Here is a 15,153-nt window from a genome sequence, read left to right on the forward strand (position 1 = left end):
TCATTTATGGAGTGGACCCAAAAGCAGCAAAAGGTTTTCAGGGGAAATAGCGAGGGGAACAATGAGAGGCAATGAAGGAAGGGGACCAGGTAGGCAGGTGAGTGGTTGCAAAGATGGGGTTCTTGTACTGTGGCTGATGAATAATGACAAACAGGTGTGCTGATGATTCTGGTGCTGATTGCTCAGCCACACCCCCAAACACACACTCTCACTCACTCACACCCACACACACTTACAGAGAGAGGCACAATGCTACCCACATCCAAGAAATATGACAAGAGTGGGGGAGAAATGACAGTATAGTTGTTTATTTTCACTAATGGACAGTGTACAGAGTATGCTGTGCTGCACTAATAATAAAGTCATCACTTGTTTTATAATAAATAAACACACAAACACAGACGTGGGAGAGAAAGAGAAAGATACAGCTTTCCAGAGAGAAAAGCCCTTTACCGGCACTATGTAATGTAACATGTGTCCTCATCTTAAACCAGCAGTACAAGAGATGTGGGGGAAGCATACAGAGCTAAGTGACTGACTCCTGCTTTTAAAAATCAAGACGGTAACGCTGTGTATTGACAGTTTTCTTTGAAAAAGAAGTGCAGGTCAAGGAGCTGTGGGTTGTACTGGGAGGAGATTCTGTTAATAAAAAAAAAAAAAAAAAATGGGAGTAACATGGCTGTACATGGTGTCACTTTGATGGAATAAACTCCCTTGTGAATTTAATAGGATTTCTGAGCAAGGCAGTGGAGTCAAAGAAAACAGTTATAAAGTAATTCCTTTCAGTCTTGGACACAGAGGACAGAGAGAACCACAGTGAAATTCTCTTAAATGGCTCTTTTTCCTCTCCAACAATATGGGACTGATGAGACACTATAAAACTACTAAAAAAACATCAGTGTCTTAACCATAAGAAGAGGCAGACATGAAAGAGGAAGCTTGGTGGGAGACAAAGACACAAATCTAAGCACCTGAGAATCAATACCTGATATACACCTTGACTTGCTGGCATAAATGTTTTGCTGAAGAGAAACAATAACAGGGACAAAACTGTTAAACACAGATAATATTGACTCAAGGATTCTAGCAATGGATACAATATGTTTTCAGCATCTCTAGCCTGCAGGTGACTGGGGCTGGGTGCAGCAACTGCTGTTTGGTGTTTAAACTGTTGGATACAAATAAGTGTAGCTATATAGACACATATACAATACACATAACAATCAAAAGTAGAAAATGTATAAAGCAAAATAATATATTTATATATTTATACATTATGCATTAACAAATGCACTTGCATTGATGGAGGTAGATAGCAAAGAGTCAGAGGTAAAAAGGTATATATATGTTGCTGTGCTTTGGAGAAGAAGAAGAACATAACGTGGCTGTAAAATCAGAAGTTAAATGCAATAATTTCTGTGTGCTTAGCATATAGTGTATACAGTACAGAGTATATGAGGTGAAAGGATAAAGTGGCAGGATGCTGCTGATGTCCTTGAGTTACCCATCCAGTCATCTGGATCGGAGGGGTCTGGCTTGGCTGGCAGGGCTCTCCACAGTTAGCAGGGAGTCTTGTCCCTGCGTACGGATGTCTGGGATTTTGCGTGTCGGCTCACACAAAGAGCACAGAGTAGGGAGGACAGCGGCAGCCCTCAGTTGATGACTCTCGTACCCAGGAACCATGACAGCCTGGGACTGAAGCTGCTGACCAGAAAGTTCTATGATTTAAAAAAAAAAAAAAAAGTCAGGACAATGTCAGGCATGTAACTAGTGCAATTAAGGAAAAGTATTTTTCATTCCTCATTTGAGGGGATATACATTTTTCATTCTGCGTCAGTTTGCAGCTAAGCTACATTAAAGGCTACACAGGCCCACCACTCTAAACTGACTGTTAGGACTGTCAGGGGTGTGATAAATGAACATATCCTTTACCTGGTGCTCTCCAGGCCATCACCTCCACAGCGGTCTGACTTTGACATGGCATCACTCTGACACTCTGCACAGACCAGCCTCTCTCTCACCAGCTGAGCACTCCACAGTTGGAGTTTACATGCTGCACTGGCCTGTTTCAGCCGCAGGTACACGCAGTAGCTGCAAGCACAGAGAGAAAGGAAAGGAGTCTAAAGTAATTGACTCAATTTTACTTGCATGTGATTCTCAAATCTGGCAAAAATGCAAAAGGTCAAATCATGCATTTCTGGATTCAAAATCCTGTGATTCTGACAGCATGCTGCTCAGAGATCTGTAGCTAAGAGCTCAACATCTAATATTTTGTTCTTTGGATTGAGCTTTGGACTGAAAACACAGACAAAAGGCCTCAAAGCTGCCCTGCCCTTGGGGCAATCTATCTTGGCTTGATTGATGAAAGCAAAGTTTTGATCCAACCCAGTAAGCTTCACTTAACCAAGATTATAAGCAGGCAAAAGACAAATCAAATTTGCTGGTAAGAGATTTGTTCCTTTTGAAGGTGATCCAGCAGTGTCATGGTCACCTGCCATATCCTAATATCAACACAGCTCAGTCTGTGCACTGGAAACAATAATAAAGTTTTGTTTTCCTTATCGCTGTGGTCTCTGGCAGGCGCTTTAACATCCTGCACCATTTATTTTGGTCTATGATTCAGTCAGCTGTGACAAAACACCATCCTCAGTGGGGTGGTTTGTCAGAGAAAACATGAAGTTCCATTTTTCTCTCAAATTAATTCCTGAAGACATTGCCCTCCAGTAACACTGGGAAATTATCCTCTTTTAATCAGGTCTTAATTAGGAGTGTTCATGCTTGAATTCTGAGGAAGAAGTACTGAATAAGAATTGTGGACAGGGTAGAGCAAAGTGAAGAATAAATCCTCAGCAGAATATCTCATGCTTACTGGCATCTGTCAGAAATTTTCATTAACGTAGGTACTGTATTTGAGATCATTTTTAAATTATGCTGAAATAACAAGCCTAATGAAGTTCTACACACAGGTATGCACGTGCGCAAAAGTGTAATTTCCTTAGTTTGTCTCTCCCTTAATTAGGCTTGAACTTGTTCATTCTGCAAAACCTAACCTCAAATACTGTTCATACCACTAAAATGCTGTCTTATAAAAACAAATGTTTATATTAATTCCTGAAAGGTCAGAAATTAAGGTCTGTGTTAAGCCTCTACAAGAAAAATAGGAACTGCAGGATAGTCTCCACATTTCTGTGAAATATTACTCCAGAATTTCAGAGATAGCTAGAGATCCAAAGACAACTACAATCCTCATTTCATGTCATTTTAACCCCTCGTCTCCTGGGTCAATTTCCATGACAACACCAGCGACCTGTAAATGCTCCAGATGTCTCTTGTGAAACCCTAACTCTGTATCATCCACGCCAAATTTCTCACATTTATGAGTAATGTGCTTCCAATCCCCTGATGTTTTGTGTTTCAGTCAAAACAAAGGGATCCAATGTCTGTTTTAATCAGTGTGAGAAGCTGTGGGCTGTCAGGAAACCAGCCATGATTTTATTCCCCTTCTCTCTGATTTTTCCGTCTCAGAGAACATCTGCAATCAGCTCAAATCAAAGATGACATCTTTGCAGGAGGGGGGGTTCACCTTTACATGGATTACAGGCGCCTTATCAGCAAAGGTCAGTTTGTGATGCAAATATTCAGTGACGATGTTCATGTTACACTTTTCAAAGCATTTTCAAAGGCCCTGTGTGCTATGGCAACCTTGGCCTCAGTGTCTCTCTAATCTTTTGGAGCACAAAGTAGATCTTAAAGTGACCTTTGAAACTAAGGAAAAACAGATATGAAGCTTGAGTAAAATCCTATCAGAGAAGCTGAAAAGCAACCTTGAAGCTGGAGTCAAAATGGTTCATGCCAGAATCCTTTTATAACATCTGAACATTTTCTCACTTAAAATAAATGCTGGCAAGAAAACAGAGTTTAGTTAATTATAATTACAGCTATAGGTACAAGTTGTATTGTTAAAAGATAGAATCAAATATGCTTTTAAAATACTGATCTTGTAAATTTCACACAAAAAACACATAGATGGGATTTTTGTCTCCACAAACTCTTGGCGTCAGCACAGCCCCGGACATGCAATCATTCAACACTTCACACAGTTGAGCTGTAATTACTTCCTCTCTGCATTGATTGCACATGAAAGCTAGTTCTATACAGGAAAACAAAGTGGGTTGTCTGGGTCAGTAGCAAGCACTCTTGTGTGTTTGTTTGCAGTCTAATAATAGAGGCCTTACCTGGCCTTCTCTTCCTTCATCAGCATGTGTGGTCGTCTCCAGGGATCCTTGAAGTTCCTCTTGAAAGAATCAGGCAGGATCTTTGCCACCTCTGAAAAGTCAGGAGTGGGGATGGAAAGGTGCAAATTAAAACATTAGGTCAACTGTGTCTAGATTTTTGTAGATTTATTAAAAAGGAAAAACTGGAATATCACATTGACGTAAGGATTTAGACCCTTTCCTATGACTCTGAAAAACCTCCTCACATTTCCCTCGACTGGAGTGCACCTGTGGTAAATTCAGTTGATCAGACAGGATTTGGAAAGGCACAAAGTCTTTCTGTGAGTTTCTCCCATCTCTAAACAGGATCTCTGGCGCTCAGCCAAAGTGACCATCAGGTTTTTGGTCAACTCTCTTACCAAGGCCCTTTTTCCCCCGATTGATCAGTTTGACTGGACAGCCAGCTCTTGGAATTGTCCTGGTTGTTCAAAACTTCTTCCATTTAAGAATCATGGAGGTCATTGTGCTCTTGGGAACCTTCAGTGCAGCAAAATGTATTTGTAGTCTTCTTCCAGATCTGCTGCCTCAACACAATCCCGTATCTGAGCTCTGCCTGCAGTTCCTCATGGCTTAGCTTTTGCTCTGATATGCATTGTCAGCCATGAGACCCTTATGTAGACAGGTGCGTGCCTTTCTAAATCATGTCCAATCAATTCAATTTACCATAGGTGGACTGCAATCAGGGTGAGGAAAAATCTCAAAGATGATCAAGAGAAATGGGAGGAACTGGAGCTAAATTTCAAGTATCATAGGAAAGAGTCTGAATATTTAGGTCTATGTGATATTTTACTTCTTCCAATTTTGCAAAAATGTATAAAATTCTGTTTTCATTTTGTCATTATGGTGTATTGAGTGTAGATTTATGAGGGAAACATATTTTAGCACAGGGCTGCAACATTACAAAATGTGTGAGTGAAGAGGTTTAAACACTTCCTGAAGGCACCGTACATGACTCAAAATGACTCAATGAATCGAATGACTCAAAGTGATGAGAAGTGAGGTTTTCACAAACACAGTTTTCCTCAGAAATCTTTTCTTGGAAGAGTGTTTATCTGTTTTCTGGTGTTTTATCAACAGTAAAGTATTTCCACAGTAAAGAGCATAACTGAGGCGTTTGAAATGGTGCAGCTGGAGATAAGGCTTCAGAACAGATGTGTGCAAATGTGTAGCTTACAGTAAAACTGTTAACAAGTGCTACCCCAGAGAATACTAGAACACCAAATTAATATGTAACAGAGTTCAGAGCAGGAGTGCGTGTCTGCATAAATGCACACATGTAGGGGCAGATAGAAAAGGTCATGTTCTCACCTTTCGCAGTGCTGCATATGGCGTTGTTTCCAAAGCATCCTCGTCGCTGTTTGAGGTCTGGACAGGGCGTGCCTCCGTTTCTAGGGGGAATTGATACTTGGCGACTCCTTTCTGTGCTGCCAACTCCGCATGGAGATGTGCATGAAGACCAGGGACCCCATGAGCCCACCACACAATCAATGGCTGCTAGGGAAGCAGGAAGAGAGATCAGCTGAGGATTTTTGATAAACAGCAGCAGAAATGTGAAGACCAAAAAGTTTTAGAAAATAATGAATTAAACATGTGAAAAACACAAAGAAAGATCATCTGAGCCCTCCTCTAGTTGTTTTTGGATATCATGTCTTTTCTCAGTGAAGGTCAAGTACATTTTGGGAAGTTAAAATGAGTTTCAGTTGAGGAGGATTTAAATGCATGAGGGCAGAAGAGAAGGAAAAATATTTTTATGAGACTCTGACAAGCTCTTTCCAGCTGTGTTATCATGACAAGAGGTCTAATTCAGAAGAATGACTGCACCTTTAACCCAAATAAATATTCCTCTCATCTGTTCTGCCATGTTTTACTGCATGACTAAAAGTGGGAGCTGCAATACACACCCAGACATTGTCTTGCATAATACTGCACTGACTGAGGTAGGTGGGTGGCAAAAGAGTGACCGGGTCATTACCATCTACTAATGTCAGTCCAGGCAAACCCCAGACTCAGGAAGTCTGCAACCCAGGTCATATGTGTATGTGTGTGTGTGTGTGTGGAGGGGGGGGGGCAATTAAATAAGGGTCTAATTTTGCATCCTGTTCTCTCCAGTTTCCCTCTACCCCACAATTAAACACACACACAAATACAACATAACATATAAACACAGCAGCAGCAGCAGCAATCAGGCTTCCCGTTCAGTAGGCTGATTTAGCCAATTACATCAGGCTAGGAGGAAGCTATATTAGTTAGATGGCTGCTCTGATCAAAGCTGAGAGTCTCCAGCAGTAATCAAGTCTTGTCCAACACAGAGATTTAATAGCAGCAGACATTTAACAGCCTTGTTTTAGGGAGGAAGTGCACCCTTCATAAACACACAAGCAAAGTAGGAGAGAAGCTCTCAAATCCTCACACACAGATTAATAAATGTAAACATGTACACTTACACCACAAGACTGGTTTTCATGAAGTCAGATATTACTAGTGTGGGACTTGCAAGGCCTAATACAACGAGAGCAGGTGCACAGGCTTGAAGCTCTCAGATGTTCTTGGTGAAATTATAGGGAGGGAGAGGATAAATATACCATAACTGAATCTAATCCTCCCTCGCCATCTAATCTACCTCACTCTGTCTTTATAATACACGCTCACCCCTCAGTACAATGCTGCTAGTGAATAAAGTGTGTGTGTGTGTGTGGGTGTGTGTGAACAGGAGAAAAAGAGAGAGAGAGAGAGCTTTCAAGGTGCCGCCTGTTTGGTTCATTCCCATGGTCCTGTTGGGTTTTCAGAGGGGGGGTGGCTGTCTCAGTGACACAGCCGATCCACAAAGCCACTGTGGAATCTCTGCATTCCTGCACATTAGTGCTGCCCACCTGACACTCGCCTTTCCCAGATTGCCACACACACACACACACACGCGTGCGCGCGCGCATACACACATTGAAAACAATTTCTGTCAGATAAACCCGCCCACTTGGGCTTGTTCCATCCTCAGTCATCACCCCTAAAACACACAGACGTACACATTTCTCCATGTAGGCTGACATGAAGTTTCTTGAAAGAACACTGAAAGGTGTTTTGGAATTAGACCCCACGACCATATCAGCCTCTTCCTGCTGCGTCCTCCACCTCTACTTATCCTTACTCCTGGCTCATCGTCTTTCCTTCCCTCCTCTACACCTTCTGACATTCACAGGAGCCAATTCTATGTTGCCATTTTTAGTGGGAAAAACACGACTAAGCAATGCAGAAGGGATCTTTACTGTTGAGGGCGTGCAATGAAACCAATAGGGTCGCCGAGTTCCCGCAACCAGGGAGAAACAGGGCTATTACCCACCCTGATCGACACAGACACACACACCAACGGGACTAAGGCTCTGTCTGGAAGTCTCAGCCTGTTGCCCCCCCCCCGAGCCACCAGAGGTCAGAAGGTAATTACCAAACAGTGGTCCACAGCCTCTGCTTCTGGTACCACCAGCACGACAGTCTTACCACCCACACGATAACCCCGCTGACAGTCTGACACAGCCTGACCCACGCAGCTTACAGCCACTGCTGTCCCCTGTTTGCATTGTTGACGAGAAAGTCCCCAGTTGGAAAGTACGCCACCACCTCTGACCTCTGACCCCAATACAGGAAACAAATGGTGCTCGTTGTCAGCATGTTGAGCTTTTGTTTTTTCAATGAGCTTGTATTTTTACAAAGTGTTTCCAAGTCATTTAAAAAGTTTTATTGTAAAAAACACTGTGTTTTATCTGCAGCTTATTTTATATGTGTGTTCTCTAATATTTTGCAGAACAAAGTTAATGTTAAAGTTAACTTTGAAACAAAAAAAGTAAAAGTGAGAAAGAAAAACAATACCAAGGAGTCACACATTTCTGTGCGTCATTCAGGATTTAGAGTTTGAAAGAGGGTTTAGAGCACGATGGCTGCAGAGAAGATGTTTTACACTGTGTTTGAAAATTTTAAAAATGTGGCTGTAGTTAAATAAAATAGTTGAGAGTAACAGCAGTTTGCTTGGACAGTTTCTGGGGGGAGTATGTCTAATTTTCCTGGCAGCTGGCAGGGCTTCAGACGAACACTACTAACTGAAACACAGCACTGAATGTGTATCCAACATCAGCACTTTTATCCCCCGACTTGTCAGCCAATCTCCAGTCACACTTGTTACAGTGAGATAATAGTGCACTATCTGGCTTTTCACATTGGCATTCCTTTGCTTTTTTCTCTCGCTCTCCCCTGAATTCTGCTTCCATTTTAGGGTTCCACAACAAAAGAGTTATCAGACCTGCCCGCCCAATTTGCTTTATCTTCTCCTCCCTTTATCGCTTTGCCCCGACACTCTCCCTTGTTCTTCCTCCTCCATCTGTCTCCTTTTTTTGGGTCCTCCTTTTCACTCTCCCTCCCCCTCCGCCTACCTCGACCCCCCCCACCCCTCATCTCCTCTCTGATGGGACCCAGATGTCCAGCTGCTGTGGAGTACCGCTGCACCTAAAAAACCTCCACAGTCACCCCTCCCTCCCATGTAGAGAGAGAGAGAGCTGGGCCTTGGTCCCATCAGACAAGCCTCACAATGTTTGGCAACACAAGGGAGAACTGTAAGCCTGTTCTCGGGGTGAAGGACACAGGACTGAGCCCTAATAACAGGTTAGCATGTAAATGTTTCCTGTAGACACCTTGAAAAGAGGAGCCAAACAAACCAACTAGTTAAAAGGATTCATTACAAACACAGCTGAGACAGGTTTGCAGGACCAAAGGACAGAGCTGTTTGCTTTGGATGGCCTCTCAACTCTTTATTATCGCTTAATGATTATAACTACAGACAAGATACACAAATTCAGTATATCAGTTCCTTACGCTGACTACGCCTCACTACACAAAAATAAAGAAAAGGGTAAAAAAACAAGAAGTGAAACGGAAAATGTGCTCTTGTCATCACCATTCAAAGACAAAGTGAACTTTATTTTGGAGGAATTCACCCTTTTACACAGAGAATACCTCATCAACATCATAAGTTAGATGAATGCCCTAAGGGGATAATAAAGGAGATGCTCTTACAGCCAGGAGCGTTAATCGTGATGGGTGCAGTGAAAATTGACAGTAAAGCTTTCTACAACAGTTGGCTTGTTTCAGTGGGCTTGGCAAAAACATCTACCAGTCATAGAGGTTGTGGTTAAAGAACATGTGGGAAGCCAGGAAGAAAAAGAGGGAGTGAAGGTAGGTGGACGGAAGCAAACATCACGGCATGACGACATACAGTGCCCTGGAGGAGAAGGAGGAGAAGCAGAAGGGCAGGCAGGAAAGACAGATGAATGATGTGCAAACCTCTGGTGTATCTGAGGCAGAGGATACAGTATGTCTTCCTGCTGAAATGAGAATTACCAGACTCCACAGTAGGAGGGAAGAAGAGCTGCCCCCTCCATCCTCCTGTGAGCCAGTTTGATCTCTAGAGCCTATGAAGAGGAATTAGAGATTTTTAGAGATGAAGAATATGTGATTTACAAGTACTCCCACAACAGGAGACAACTCCCCACATGGATTTCTAACACACAGTATCAGTCATTTGTGACATTCAGTGCTTTCTAGGAGGCACTTTGTGATGAAGTGGTGTTTTTGATGAATCCTCTTAACCTGCCTCCTCCTCCTCCTCTGCTTCAGACAGTAATTTCCCTTTCTAGCCAGAAAAGTGTCTCACATCTTAAGGCTGTGTTTAATGTTGATGTAGTGATGTTCCTGTCAGTACAGAAACCGGCATCTTCTCTGCCTATTCAACAATGTATCTGCCCATATGCGTTAAAAACACAGAAGATGAAATCTTACGAACCATTGAAAACTTTTGCAACTAAACTGGGGGAACTTTCATTATGAGCTTTCACAATTTTGCAAACTGAGCCTTTCACAAGCCAACCACAAATAACTGCATGTTTGTTTTTTCTATGTGACATAAAATGGAAACATCCACTGAGAGTCAAGCCCAAGATTTAGAAGACAAACCCATTACTAAGTTATGCAAAGTAATTTAGATGATGAAGATGATAAATGGTGTTAACTTGACATAAATTAACTCATCAGCTTCAACACAAGACTCTGTGTCACTGCAAGGTTGTGCAACTACTGTCCATTATTCATTTCTGGGTTGCTCTGCTGAAATGTTCTGTTTCCATAGACTCCACCATGTTTTCCATTTTAAAAACTTCAAATATTTAAACACAAACAGTCCTGTGAGCAGTGCATTCAGTCAGTCAAGTACAGAAAGACTTTATACTGTTCTTTTAAAGAAATACCATCTAAAAGAATGAAATAATGCCTGTGCTTAGTGATGATGACTATGAGCCAAGAAAATGTCTCTTGCCTGGCCAGCAAGAGATGAGTGGAGCAAAATGGGCACAGAAATGAATGGCACACCACTTTAAGTTGCTTAAAACATTCCACCACAAACTCCACTTGTTTTAAGTTGATGCCTCACAACTCCTAAGAGCAGTAAAAGAGAACAGTATCACATTCTGAAAGCTTTAAGTGTTCAGGTCCAAGTGGTACAAACAGTCGGCCGCGCTCTCTGTCTCTCCTCTGATGTCAGCCACTCCAAGCTCTTTGCTCGGCTACAGCTGACACCAGTTAATTACAGTCTGTGACAGACAGTACACAGACAGGCCCCTTGATGCATTACAGACCAGCAGGATCAGGATCAGATAAAGTCTTAGAGTGTAATGTGGGTGAGAAAATATCAGGGTCCTCTGGTGGACCCGAGCCAAGCCACAAGATGCGCGCTGTGTTGATACTGCAAAGATTCTCAGGTTGCACAGGAAGGAAGTCAAGGTGTTTTTCACAGCGTCACACAGTGCTCACTGGTCCATACAGGTTTCAAATGCTCATGGTTAACATGACATCACTTTCATGTTCAGATTTGTCTCTCTCCATCAAGAACTAAAAATCCTAAAAGTATCTTTCTACAACTGACAAATGCTACTTTCTGAACTGTAAATTATTATAAACCTTAATATTCAGCAGACGTCAGTTATCCTGTACAGTAACACACGCAGGCATCTGGAAAACATCATCCAACCTGTAACATCTGCATCACAACATCATGTGACTACTCTTTTTTTCTGTACTGTGTCACATCAGAGTGACACATTCAGGTCCAGGGTGCTAAAAATCCTCATCTGACACGTGAATGAACCGTTGCACATGGCAGGCTGTTAGCTGACCTCTGAGGCAACCAGCTGCTGTTGAACAGTACAGTGATGACTCAACACTGACCTGAGGTGCTTTCCTGTGCTTATTCTGTTAAGTTTCAGTTTGGCAGACACATGGGATGGATCAAGTGGTAGCTGGAATCCATTCAGCTGGCTGCTGGAAGATAAATGCTGCCTCTGCACGCCTGTTCGACTGATTTAGTGGATTTAAAAATACAAATTGAGATTTGAGTATGCAATATTTCTTTCTAGGTGCAGTGCATTTAGTTTCACCTCTGCTTTTAGCAACGCAGCAAACCTATTTTTCCATGCACATCAGTTGAATTCAAAGCACAAACAGAACTTTGTGTGCACAATATTCTTACCTATTGAATATGACACTGTTATATCATTGCAGTATTTTAGAATTTCTGCACATTCAAAGTCCTATACCGGTGTTTTTGAATGCTTTAACCCATTTACCAGCGTAGAAGTCACATACGGTATCATTTACATTACAGCCACTCCTTTTGACCATTTGACACAATGTAATTGAAATTGTAGGTTGATTAGAAGAGTCACATGATGCTGACTGTGATTATTCATTTGTCTCAAGCAAGTTTAAAGACTAACACAACACAAAGTTACAAATTTGCATCAAAAGGCTAAACAATCTGCTCAACACACAGATTTGTCTTCACTGAAATTCTGTTGAGTTTAAACTAACATTAAGGGATCCTCGAGTTGTAAAAATGCCATTCAGCTATGAATACAATATGCTACAAAAGGCTAGTTGTTATGTGAAGTACTGAAGTAAACTGTGCAAAACACTAGTATGGCTCAGTTAAATATTGATTAACAAGTGGTTCAGCTATCTTTGCAGTAAACGCTGAGGTCTACTGCTTCCATCATAGTACTTCTGTACGCCTTTTTAAGTGATTGACTCAAGTCTGGATGAGGCAGCCTGTTTCACATCACCACACAGATACAGTGCTCAAACAAAGGTTCACTGTGTATATACTAAATGTGCCTATAAGTAGAAGGATTGCTGCAGCATTTTAAGTGCTCTTTGACTTGTGGGATTGTCCCTGCAGGTGCTTGTTAGTGTGCTGTTACAACGAGGGTCATACTCTGAGTGTACTTATACACAAACTATCACTCCTCCCCCTGAACTTGAGATGTTTCAACATACCGTAAGAGCAGCCTTAGTTACAGGTTGGAGTGTTTCCTGTGTGTGTCTCACATCTCAGACACAGCTCTACTGTAACCCTGACCATCTTTGGCAGTCTGTTTCCATGGTGTCCATTCCCTAATTTGGCCATATATAGCAGCAGCTGGGATGATGAGAGGTTACCCAAAATCACATCTAAGGATTCTATGAACAGCTTAACTGTAATTTCAGGATTCAAAATGTTTTTTTTTTTCTTTGTTATGATCACTCACTCCAGTTTCCAGCCACTTCGTGGCCAAGTTGTGCAATGTGAAACTTTGATGTGAAGGTCAAGGGTCAACCCTACAAACTTAAAAACACAGACACACAACCTGCTGTTGAAAAACGTACCACGAAGACAGGAGATAGCCCCTCCAAGTCCCCCCCTCCTACAGACAGTCACTTCTGGCTGGTCACTTAAAACAAATAGCCATAATGGGTACACTACAGACAGCTATGTGTAGTATGTCTCACTGTCTCTGTGTCACCTCAATGCCAGCCATCTCTGGCTCAAACTGGACAACAATAAACAACGAAAGGCAGGACACAAAATCTGTACAGTACAGGTGCTCCTTTTTCTGAAACTATGAGCATTCAAGTCCCAAAAGCAACCGCAATTTCTGAAGATATTTGATGCCAGATTAGACGACAGAACAAGCGACTCACCAGATATTTGGCACACACGCTGGTAGTCCTCGCAGCAGTCTCTGGTTTTCTGACAGTAGGTGTCACAGTAGCACACTGTCTTTCTCTTGGTGTACTCAAAACATTCGTTATTCCGGCCGGTGCAGCAGTTTGGGCTCTCCCTCTCCCTGCAGCCCGCTTCAGCCCCTGGAACAATCTCCCCACAGAAAAACGACAAATATCCACAAACGACAAACCCAAGACGCGCTGAGCTCCATCCATGCGCTCCCATGACGGAAACTTCTCCGGGTCCTCTTACTCCACACACTCACTAACACACACACACGCACGCACACACTCCGCTGGTGTATGCCACACTTTGGAAGGTGCTTAAAACTGAATTACGTTAAGACACAGGCTGTATTTCCTATATAGAATCCAACATGGTCCTATTTACGAAGAAAACGAGGTAACGTCTGTATGGACACCTACACGAACAAGTGATGCGTAAAAGTGGAGCCTGTGTGCGCACCAGCTCTCCTCTATCAGTCTGTCAGGACACCGCCCCTTAGAGTTACTGTTGGTTATTAGGAAAGACGTACAGTACAAGCCTCTCTCTCTCTTTCCCTCCCCCTCTCTCTCTCCCTCGCTTGCTTGCGCAATATGTGAAAAAACGACCACTACTCCTGCCAAGTTACAAGTATATAAGTGAGATGCAAATCAGTCAAAGCAATCGTTCATTTTTGGGAAAATACTTTAAAATAGACCAAATAAGCCCTAAGCGAGGTGTTTATAGTATATATATATATATATATATATATATATACACTTGCACCGTTGCACCAAAACTGGAAAAACAACTCAAGAAATCTAAGACTGCCACAAGTGGAAAAGAACAAAGCGTCTCTTGTGTTTTCCATCATAATATCTGCAAACAGCATAATGAAAGTATCTAAAACCGTTTCAGCTCCCAATCAGAAAATCAAATTCAGCACCAAGGACAGCGGCGCAGTCACTCTTATAAAACGTTAATCAGAAAATAAAAGACAAGTTTACATAAAAACAGGATTCAGTCGCAGCACTGCGGAGTGAAGCGCTCCTCCTTTTTTTTTAGCTGCAGCGACAAAATGATCCCGCAGAACTAGGAGCATCCACCCTATTGAGAGACAGACTGGAGAACAATAACATTACTTACCCTTCACTGGTTCTGAGTGAATGGAGGCTCTGGAGGAGAAACTGAGCAGTGGGATGCAGGTTACTGTAAAAGAGCAACAGGACGAGAAGGAGAAATATTTTAGTATCAGACAAAGAGAGTAGTCACATACCCTACAAGCCTGAAAATGTTAGATTAAAAGTAAATGTACTGCTTCATATTGTATAACAGCTGACAACAGTTAGGAAATGGTGGGATATCATGTAGAGCAGTGGTTACCAGCTCAGGGGTCTGAGCCCCCCACTGGTGTCACAAGCCTTTTTTTTTTACTTATGAAATACTGGACATTTTAACCTCAATAAAAAATACTTTTCATTTCCACATAAAGGCTGTAACCTGTGATGTGGGGTCACAAGTTAATCTATGTGGATCACAAACAAGTGTTTCCACCTATAAAATGTATTGCAAAAGACTTGTGCCAGTGCCTTAAACTGCCTTTCATTAAATGCAGTATTTGTAGCCAACATGTTAGGCAAAACAAAGAGCATGAAACTATCAAGTCACAAATGGACTACTCTCAGAAAAACAGGGAAACTTGACTTTTCATCTCTGGAGTTCAAAGATGATCTCAGGGCCTGATCTGCTGTGAGGCTAATGTGTGTGAGACTTGAGATGATGAGAGATATTTTGGCAATTTTGGACCAGTCTTCTCTCCAGCAG

The 15,153-nt window shown here is 42.1% G+C and overlaps 1 protein-coding gene across 2 annotated transcripts; it reads right to left on the reverse strand.

The window, feature by feature from the left end:
* Positions 1-292: 292 nt before the first annotated feature.
* si:dkey-178e17.3 (somatomedin-B and thrombospondin type-1 domain-containing protein) lies at positions 293-13,866 on the reverse strand. Of its 2 annotated transcripts, none has more exons than XM_018673591.2 (5): positions 13,323-13,866; positions 5,583-5,768; positions 4,236-4,326; positions 1,933-2,091; positions 293-1,718 (listed from the first exon to the last, which is right to left on the reverse strand). In XM_018673591.2, the coding sequence occupies exons 1-5, from the start codon at positions 13,570-13,572 to the stop codon at positions 1,613-1,615; spliced, it is 792 nt and encodes a 263-aa protein (XP_018529107.1). In that variant the 5' UTR covers positions 13,573-13,866; the 3' UTR covers positions 293-1,612. The 2 variants fall into 2 exon arrangements, with proteins under 2 accessions (XP_018529107.1, XP_018529116.1); XM_018673600.2 differs by having other exon boundaries at positions 5,583-5,765; positions 13,323-13,865.
* Positions 13,867-15,153: the final 1,287 nt, after the last annotated feature.

The sequence above is a fragment of the Lates calcarifer genome, linkage group LG13 (assembly GCF_001640805.2).
Source record: "Lates calcarifer isolate ASB-BC8 linkage group LG13, TLL_Latcal_v3, whole genome shotgun sequence".
In the NCBI taxonomy this organism is placed as follows: Eukaryota; Metazoa; Chordata; class Actinopteri; family Centropomidae; genus Lates; species Lates calcarifer.

Excerpts from the sequence above, each read along its gene's own strand:
- si:dkey-178e17.3 (XM_018673591.2), bottom strand. The coding sequence starts at position 13,572 with ATGGGAGCGCATGGATGGAGCTCAGCGCGTCTTGGGTTTGTCGTTTGT. Across the intron at positions 5,769-13,322 it reads GCGTGTGTGCCAAATATCTG|CAGCCATTGATTGTGTGGTG; the intron begins GTGAGTCGCTTG and ends CTGCTTCCCTAG. Across the intron at positions 1,719-1,932 it reads GATGGCCTGGAGAGCACCAG|AACTTTCTGGTCAGCAGCTT; the intron begins GTAAAGGATATG and ends TTTAAATCATAG.